We start from the raw sequence: 10,418 nt of genomic DNA on the forward strand, positions 1-10,418 counted from the left end.
ATGTCTGGTGGAGTGTTTTGTGAGGAAATAGCCTGTCCGCTAGTCTTCAGCACGCTTAGCTTTAAATATCCATTCCAGAGTGAGCTACAACAAAATAAATGCTGTTTATGAGAGAAGTCGATGAGAATCTTGTCACAGGTCACGAGCTTGTGACATGCTCACATCAAAATACAGTCAACAACATTTGTTTGTTTCAATAATGTGTGTGTGTGTGTGTGTGTGTGTGTGCAGGTACTGGGAGGCTGTGCTGGAGCTGCTGTGGCCCAGATTCGAGCTGATTTTGGAGATGAACATCCAGAGCATTCGAAACACTGATCCTCAGAAACTGGGTGTGCTGGACACCAGACCACACTATGTGTGTACGCTCACACATGCACACACTCACACACACACACCCACACACACACACACACACACACACACACACACACACACACACACACACACACACACACACACACACACACACACACACCCACACACACACACACACACACACCCACACACACACACACACACACACACACCCACACACGCACACACACACACTAACACACACACACTAACACACACACACACACACACACACACACACACACACACGAGTGTAAGCAGGGTAACAGTGGTGTGTTTTCCTGCTGTCTGTGTAGATCACACGCCGCTATGCTGAATTCTCCTCTGCTGTCGTCAGTATAAACCAAACCTTCCCCAACGAGAGGACCAATGCTCTTCTGGGACAGCTGCAGGTGAGGAGAGAAGCGCTCCTGTCATTCACTAATGCTCTGATTCAAGAGAACATCTTACAAATAATGGGCCTCAGTCCTACAGTTTTGCTCAGAGTATTTCACAAAGTTGTTCTAGCTATAAAACTAGCTCCTGAATCTGTGAGAGGTTAGGATAGTAACAGAGACCAAGCCTCAAACTCTTCCTCTGAACCTGAACATTATAGAAAGAGCTGTGCGTTTATAATGGTACATCACCGGTGGTTTTGGAGGTTATCCCATCTCCAGATATTCGTGCTTGTGTCCAGTTTGGTTTTCTGTATGTTTGCATGTCATGATTATTCTACTCTAAGGCTGTCTATATTCATATCCATGAATTGTTTAGGAGAAGCTCACATGTAAAAGGCTGACAATTAGCTTTAGAACACATGCTTTGTGAATTGGTGACACTTTCTTTGATTGTTTAAACCGGTGGATACGGCCTGATGTTCAGCTGTGCTCTGTTTCAGGTGGAGGTGGAGAACTTCGTGCTGAAGATGGCGGCTGAGTTTCCCTCTAGACGAGACCAGCTCATCTTCCTTATCAACAACTACGACATGATGCTCGGTGTGCTCATGGTGAGGCTCCTCGCTGCTGACCGCGACGCTGTGTTCTAGTCCAGACCGCCCGGTGACACGCGCGCGCGCGTGTGTGTGTGTGTGTGTGTGCAGGAGAGAGCGGCGGGCGACAGTAAAGAGGTGGAGGGCTTCCAGCAGCTGCTGCTGGCCAGAACACAGGTCTGCAGCAGCAGCTCACACCAGCGTCAGCGAGAGGAACTGAGTGAGTAACTGTGAGTAACTGTGTGTCGCTCTGGAGCAGGAGTTCATTGAGGAGATTCTCTCTCCTCCGTTCGGAGGGATGATTGCGTTCGTCAAGGAGAGCGAGGCACTAATGGAGAAAGGGCAGCTGGACAAACTCCGAAACGATGAAGGTGAGTGCTAGAGCTGTGTGTTCGCTGTCCAGGTTTATGTCAGACTGCTTCTCTTGCGTCTCTTACCAACTTTCATTCATCTTTGGATAGTATTCTTTCTAATATTTATAGATTTTGTTCATCTAAATTCTCATGCTACAAAATGTCATGAAGAAATCCACATGAATGGAGTGGTTCAATCCGAGTTCTCTAAAGAGGCGCAGCAGTTTTTTAAGATTTCTGTGCTTTAATGTAGTGTCACTGAGCTCTGTCTGCGTGTGCTGTGTCTGTAGCTCGTATCACGCAGCTGGTGCGGGGTTTCTCCAGCTCGTGGAAGCAGTCTGTGGAGGCCTTGAGTCAAGACGTCATGCGCTCCTTCACCAACTTCAAGAACGGAACCAGCATCATTCAGGTACAGGCTCTCCAAATAAAACATCTACAGATCTCACAGCTCATAAACATGCTGTCACACACGTGAATGGCTGTCTTCTCAGGGAGCGTTGACCCAGCTCATCCAGTACTATCATGGTTTCCACAAGGTCCTCTCCCAGCCGACCTTCCGCAGTCTGGCAGTGCGCTCCGAGCTCATAAACCTGCATCATCTGATGGTGGAAGTCAAGAAACACAAGCCAAACTTCTGAAGGCACACTTGAATCATCAGCGAGATGCTGAGAATCCGTGCACGCAGTCAGAAAACATCAGACAGTTTCCTGATAAACAAAACTAGGTTCTGTATGAAATGAAGAAAATCTGTTCTCAGTTGAGTGGCATTAGTCTTGTTTTTATCCACTTCTGGATAACACTGGAAATGATCTTACAATCTAAACCTGTTTTGCTTATCAGGTAAAAGTAACGTAAAAGTGTGGTATTTTGTAGCGAAGGTTTATTTGGAGCACTAATCTTTTTATTTGGTCAGTCTTTTGTTTTTGGTTGCTGGTTATGGGCTCTTTTTTCATTAGATGCATTAGTAATTTCATCTTTAATATGATTTGATTTCTTTCAATGTTTCCTCTGTATATTCAGTTGCAGCTCCTCTAAATGTTTTTTGTGTATAAACTGGCGTCTTTTGGTTTTTCACACACATCTCTGAACGTATGTGTGCACTGTTGCCGTATTTAAGTTATAAACGAACAAAAGCATTCCATGTCTTGAAATAAAAGATATCAGATTGAAAGTCCCTGAAAATGTTACCATCGTTTTGTCAATCCATTAAAGCAAAAAATTAATTTAAAGTTAAAATGCAAAATCTTTACAACCGATTACAAAAAAAAAGCTAATTATTATTGCATCTAGCTGTGGAAGTTAATGTACCTCAAACCTAAGCATTTATTGCTCATTTATTGAGTCTTCATTTAGGAGTGCAGATGTTGACCATTTTCTAAATAAAGTAATTACTTTACAGAATTTACTTGAACTTTCTTAACCGCTAAATACAACATTATAATCAAATAATCAGATCAGATATTTTATAATGCTATTATTTGCATTTGTGTTTAAATCATACCTCAGTTATGTTAAATAAGAGTCAAATAAAATCATGACCCACGTAAGTTATGTAAGGGACAATGTACATCCAGCCAGTGGTTCTCTCAGAATAAACCCTGACGCGGAGCGAAGCACATTTAAGGGAAACACCCCGTGCACTCAAACCACTTATTACACAAAATTTCACCACAAAAATAATGAAGGCAATAAAAGATTTAAGACGAATATGTTTTAAAACCTTACCGGGTTTGTTAGCTCTCATAATCCATTACAGCGTTCAAACAATCGTACCAAAATGGCAGCAGCTGCGTTTGAATGAAACATTTAACATTTACATTTAATCATTAGCAGACGCTTTTATCCAAAGCGACTTACAAATGAGAACAATAGAAGCAGTCAGATCAACAAGAGAACAACAACAGTATATATGAGGAGATACCCCCGACAATGTAAAGCGCTTTGAGTGCCTAGAAAAGTGCTTTATAAATGTAATGAATTATTATTATTATTACACAAGTGCCATGACAAGTCTCAGTTCAGAACAGTGTAGTACAGAACGCATAGCCAGGTGTTTTTGTTTTTGTTTTTTATAATAGAAAAGAAAAGGTAAGTGCTAGTATTAGTTTGTCAAGTACTGTGGAAAAAAAGATGGGTCATTAGATGTTTCTTGAAAATGAGTAAAGACTCAGCTGTACGAACTGAGATTGGGAGGTCATTCCACCAGCTGGGCGCAGTTTGATGCGAGCAGCTACTGGTAGCCAGTGTAACCTGATGAGGAGCGGAGTAACGTGAGCTTTTTTTGGCTCATTGAAGACAACCCTCGCTGCTGCATTCTGGATCAGTTACAGAGGCTTGACAGTACATGCAGGAAGAGCCAGGAGAGCATTACAATAGTCCAGTCTGGAGAGAACAAGAGCTTGGACAAGAAGTTGGGTTGCTTGCTCTGACAGGAAGGGTCTAATCTTCCTAATGTTGTATAAGGCAAATCTGCAGGACCGGGTCGTTGTAGCAAAGTGGTCTGTGAAGCTTAACTGATGATCCATCACAACTCCTAGGTTTCTAGCTGTCCTCGAAGGAGTAATGGTTGACGAACCCAGCTGTATAGAGAAGTTGTGATGAAGCAATGGGTTAGCTGAAGAGAAGTGGATCCAAGCACTCTTTGAAATGAGTGAAATGTGAGCAAGTCCGTGAGACCAGGATAACATAATTACATAATTGCACACAATTTTTAATCAAGTTTTAATATTTTATTAGCTAAACAAACGCAAAGCTTCCACCAAGAAAAAATATTTCACAGCAAGAGAACAGCGCCGACTGCTGTAACCCAGATGAGCCTGTGTCATCAGCTTTTACCGGTTGTTATCTAGGGATAACAGACCTCAGAATGTCGTGACTGACCAATCAGAATCATGTATTCCACAGAGCCGTGTAATTAGTTAATTAGTTCAATTTAAATGAAGATTTGCATGATTAAATCTTGTTTCTTGATGTATGTAATGTAGTTATGGTAGAGTTGAGTTGTTATGAAGCCAGTGGACATATTTCATAAATGCAGTTGGATGGAGGATCATCACTTCAAAAGAGCAAACAGAACAGTCATATATCTGAAAATGTTTCTTAGGAATAGTTAAGGTTTGCCATTTCTTCACTGAAATAAAATCAGTGTTTGTGTGTGTGCTGATTGTCACACACACATACCTACCTTATTCCTGTCTGCTTTAATTGATGGTTTCACATACATGTATGTCCTGAGAATAAATGTAAACAAAAGGTTTAATTCCATCGAATATACAAATATATAGAAAATGTAGCTTGAGATGACGTATACACGAAGGCGTTTCTGAGACATGCTCTTCAGTGAATTCATTCTCATGTTAATTGAGAATATGGATTAACTTGAATCCCATAAGTTTTTGTTGGCACGATCTAATGTTCTGGTTTAGTTTCTGTGAAAATTTGAGCAGCAGTCTGGCAGGAGTTTGAAAAAAATATATATATTTTTTTTTGTTTTTTGGAAAATTAAAAATGGTAAAGGGCGGGAAATCTTTCACAATAGGAAAAAAGTGTAAACCCTTGTGTCAGAGATGAGGTAAGATCCCATGCCCTGTAGATGGTGAAACACATGCCATCTTCATCCTCTTTCTCTAACTGTACTTGTTAAACATCGGCAGTCTCTTCCTGCTTTAATGCACAGGACTTTTGTGGTGCAAAGAGAAGACCACCTCTGGACTGATAAATAACCCAAAAATCACTGTGCATACATATTAATAAAGCTGCAAAAAGCATTGTACAATGTCCTAACTGCATAATGAAAACATTCTGCCTTGCACAAGTATCTAAGATTCCTTTGAGCATGAAAGGCCTCAGGCTCATATTGAGGAATCCATCCTCCTCCAGACAATCCTCCAGTAATCTCCAGTGCTAGCATCTGCTACCCTCTGCTTACCTCAGCAATCTTCCTCCACACAGCTGATTTCCATGCATTGTCTTTAAAGAAGTTGTGGTTTGAGGCATATAATATTCTGGGTATAAACAATACAGATTGGTTTTCACAGCTGCCTTTGCTCATATTTACCAATAATAATGAAGGGCACTGTAAATGCTGATCCAAATCTGCCTGCCTGTATGCACTCTAGACATGCTCCTATGAGGGCGGATGACGTTCTGTGGGGTCTCCTGCCAGACCTGGATCATATGCTCCTATACATAGTGTCCCATGAAGGCCAGTGAATAGCACCAAAGCCTTTGTCATCCAGAAACGGCCTGAACACACTGACCACACGAGGCTGGGCTTGGTCATGCTCCAGTGTTGGCTCTGACAGAATCTCTGAGGATTTTATCCCCGGTACCTAACAGAAGTAAGTGTATCGCTGACTCGCAACCCTTCAAGATATTCCTCCACTGCTAACCGCTCCCACAGCATCTCCTGACTCTTACATGTCTGTCACATGTGCTCAGTGTGACCTGCTCTCATCCGTGAAGAGAACGGGGCACCAAGGACAGACCTGCCAATACTGCTGTCTCTGGCAAGTGCCAGTAGAGCTGCCTGGTGCAGGGATGTGAACACAGCTCCCACTACAGGAAGTCAGACCCTCATGCCACCCTCATGGAGTCTGTTTCTGACCCTTTAGACCATGCACACTAGTAGCCTGCTGGAGCTCATTTCGTAGTGCTCCCCCTGTTCCTCTCTGTACAAACCCATAGAAAAAATGTATTGCTTGTGGGTGTTTTCCCTCAGCTCAGGAGACTTAGATGAGATTCTCATATATCTCTCATTTTAGTATCAACAGCATTTCAGATTAAATAAAAGTAGACACAACTGAGACATGAGAAGACATGAGAAAGTTCTGAAACAAAGGAATCCAAAATGACAATGAGAGAGGAATGTGTGAGAAACATGCACTGAAAACCCTAATAAGTTGACTGAACTAAATTGATTGAGTAAACTTGTTGTCTCAATTTAATTGAGTAATGGAGTCTCCCAAAACTTACATATTTAAGTTTATTTAACTTGACGCTTTTGTAGACTCTACCTAAATCACTCAGAGGTTTAAATGTTGATACTTGATTCATTTGAAGTCACCATTGTGGTGGAAAGTGTTTGGTTTAGTTGGGATCTTGGTCCAGTTGCTGCTGGGTTGGTGTATTTTAAAACGCTGTTTTTGTGGTGAAAAAGACAAATTTAAATGAGCTCAGGTGTTATCAGATGTTTTTTGTTGATGAGAAAGTCATCACATAATACGTATTTGAGATCATAAAATAAGTTTTGTTTGATATTTTTAACAGGCACCAAGAGCAAAATGCTTATTTTGAAGATGGACAAAATTAATGCATTTGAAATATTTTGAGTAAAAGAATCAAGTACTCACACACACAGACTTCTAGATTTAGCATATGCATCACAACAACGGTGACAAACAAAACAGCTCCATAGCACAAACTCATCCTTATTTTACAGCCTTTTTTGTTCTGATTGTCACCATTGATGTGATGCATATCCAAAATCTTGATGTCTGTTTGTGACGATGTGATCTGTTTTCAAAAAGTAAGTACATTATTTTATCTACTAGGTTTCTATCCATAAAAGTGAATCTACAGTTGCAGCAATACATTTTATTTTAACTTGTCACCATTATAAGCAAGATGTGCATGTCTGATCTCAACTCTCATTGCCACAATAACAGTGTTTTACAACACACAAGTTACAGCATCAAGAGACAAGCTAACACCAATAAAGAGCTGATGACACCTGAGCTCATTTAAGTTTGTCTTTCTTCACCACAAAAACAGTGTTTTAAAATGCACTGTTACAGCAGCAAAAGACAAGCTTACACAAGAAGTAACTGGACCAAGATCCCAACTAAACCAAACACTTTCCACCACAATGGTGACTTCAAATGTATAAAGTATCAACATTTAAACCTCTGTTAATTCTCAATAAGAGCTTCTCTAGATGTCTGACAGAAATAAAGTCACAGAAAACCTTGTAAGGAGGATCTGTGAACGTCTATATCGGACGTACAGAAGACATAAAAAACATTTTAAAAAAGACATCATAAAACATTCTGCCTCCTCAGTGGACATCTTTTCAACGTCTGCAAAGACAAAAAGATGTCCACTGGACGTAACTTTGCCCAATGGATTAGGTTGATGTTAAAATACGCAAACATAGTAATTTTTTGTTAAGTTTACTCAAAAAAGCGCTAGCGATAAGTTGCCTTATTTTTTTAAGTTGACACAACTTTTTTTTTTACAGTGCAGTATAGGGTCTACTGTATTTTCATAAATATTGTGACATTTTGTCAAAAGGTCAAAGTTAAAATATGCTGTTATTTGTTTTACTTCAGTGTGCAAAAAGTGTGCGGTCAAAAATAAGAACATAATTTTCTGTTAAATTTACATGTTGAGTTAACTTAAATATATAAGTACACTTGAAATTAATACCAAGTTAAGTGAACATAATCGTTTAAGTACATTAAATAAGCACCAAGTTTGGTGAACTGAGTGATTTAAGTACAATCTACAAAAGCGTCAAGTTAAATAAACTTAAATATGTAAGTTTTGGGAGACTCCATTACTCAATTAAATTTAAGCAACGGGTTTACTCAATCAACTTAGTTCAGTCAACTTATTAGGGTTTTCAGTGTATTGGTTTAACGAGTTAAGCAGTAACGTTAGCTGCCATGTTCTTTCTCTCAAAGGAAAACGATTGGGCCACTTCATCAAATACTATAAGTTGTCGTTTCAATAATCATACCATATCAAAATCACGTACCACAAGGATAACATATTTCACTAGTAGAAATCATGCAAAACAACTTTATATCTACATAACTTTACTCACCTAACATAATACACTAAAAAAAAAACGTCATCTTGAAATGTAGTTCAGCAAACCAAACAGACCAAAAGGACGGATTTTGTAATCCACCAATCAGTGCTTTTGTTCTCTTGTTGCTAGGCAGAATTCCTCCCATGGCCAATCACATTAAAGGAAGAACAGAGTGACGTTGAGTTTTTCCAAAGGATTACTCATGATTTTGAGCTCACAACACTTGAAATCTTAAGTTTATGCATTTTGAAGGTAAATTAGTTAAATTAACTCATATTTTTAAGTGGCAGGGCCAAAACGCAAAATTTTAAGTAATGTTTAGTCAACATTACTTGATTTTTTAAGTCAAGACAACATTAGGGTTTACAGTGTGGAAGATCTCTTTAGTGTCTTGCTGTAATCTCTAGCAAGACTCCATTATGAAAATGTTGATATTTTATTGCAATGGGGGTTTTCACCTTTAATGGTCAGGACAGTAGGAGTAGAGACAAGAAACAATTGGACAGGTAAGAACTGAACAGGAAAGTACCTTTAGCTGGGATTCAGACCCATGCTGTTTGAGGTGTAGTTGTGCCTTCACATCGATGTGCTGGCCACAAGGCTACGGCTCTGACAGAGGTTACTTTATGCTCAGGATACTAAGGGCCGATTCTCTTATATGTCTCATTGAGATATCAGCTTTGTCTTAAGATGTCTTCAGTTTTATTTTAGGACAAACTTTAAATTTAAAGTAATATTGAAAATACTATGTATGTATGATTTAAATAGCATTAAACATTTCAAAATATCAAGGATTACTAGTTTAAATCTTTAAATTTATCTTCAAAGTCTAGCATTGTATACACCACCACTTACAAGTGCAAGATGTTTAGTTTAAGAGCAATACCTCTTTTTATTTATTTATTTTTTATTATTATTATTTTTTTTTTATGAATGTAAATATAGGTTATGGTTTTCTCTGTTAAATCACTGTGCAATAAATCACTGTCAATATAAAACAACTTCAAATTTGACAATGCACGTATTGTCTTTGATTGAAATGGTGTAGATAAATAATATTGAAGCTAACCACATGGAAGAAAAATAAAATAAAAACGATATCTCTTTACCATTTCAAATATTTCTCCTAGTAAAAAAAAAAAAAGCCAATCCAGCGATTCACAGCGCAGAGTTGATGTATTCCCTCAGCAGCCAGCACGGATCAGCTGTAGGCATGACAAAGTGAATATTGTCCTCTTTTGTGAGGCCAAGTAAAGTAGCTTTGCTTTCACAGCGAAACAGCGTCTCCACAACATGGCAGCAGCAGCGAATAAAATTTAAGCCTTCTTTCTTTGCATGAACATTTTCCATAACTTCCCACACAGTGATGTGGGGTGTGTTTAAATGAGGTGTTTTAGGAGGACAAGGTTGACTCTTAACTTCGATAAAGAATATCTCTTTGGATTTGAGACTTTAGTCTTTGCAACTTTACAGATCTTCTTTATGCACCGAGAGCTTGTTACACTCCAAAGAGAAAAGAAAACTTGAAATTACATCATATGCACCCTTTAAAGGAGACCCATGTGCGAGAGTTTTTGTCCCTGGAGACAAGTTTGATCGGCAGGAGACTCAAGCAAAAATCACAATTCGATCTTAAAAGAATTTCATTTCTGTCTAGGAGAAATATTTGAGATGTTAAAGAGCTCTTATTTTTTTATTTCCTATGGGAAGGAGCAGATTCTGGTTCAGCTGCTTGTTACCCTTCTACAGTCCTTGTCTCTCTGTGTTTCCAACATGCACCTGAAACCCCCTTGCAATGCCATGTATGGATGCGTATTGATCTAGGAGGTTCTTAGAACTGAGCATAATATACATAGCCTTTGATTTGTTTGTGACATGATATCTTGAACATACATAATGTCATACATTTCTTAATAAATGAGAAATTCAC

At 39.1% G+C, this 10,418-nt stretch overlaps 1 protein-coding gene across 1 annotated transcript in view; it reads left to right on the forward strand.

The window, feature by feature from the left end:
• Positions 1 to 2,312, forward strand: part of LOC132145721 (vacuolar protein sorting-associated protein 52 homolog) — a 62,816-nt gene extending 60,504 nt beyond the window's left edge. The window contains exons 14-20 of the mRNA XM_059556944.1: positions 232 to 355; positions 651 to 746; positions 1,232 to 1,339; positions 1,433 to 1,498; positions 1,581 to 1,692; positions 1,965 to 2,083; positions 2,166 to 2,312. Coding sequence (XP_059412927.1) covers positions 232 to 355; positions 651 to 746; positions 1,232 to 1,339; positions 1,433 to 1,498; positions 1,581 to 1,692; positions 1,965 to 2,083; positions 2,166 to 2,312 — 772 coding nt within the window. The remainder of the gene's footprint in view (positions 1 to 231; positions 356 to 650; positions 747 to 1,231; positions 1,340 to 1,432; positions 1,499 to 1,580; positions 1,693 to 1,964; positions 2,084 to 2,165) is intronic.
• The last annotated feature ends 8,106 nt before the right edge of the window (positions 2,313 to 10,418 follow it).

This window comes from Carassius carassius, chromosome 8 (assembly GCF_963082965.1).
Source record: "Carassius carassius chromosome 8, fCarCar2.1, whole genome shotgun sequence".
Lineage (NCBI taxonomy): Eukaryota > Metazoa > Chordata > Actinopteri > Cypriniformes > Cyprinidae > Carassius > Carassius carassius.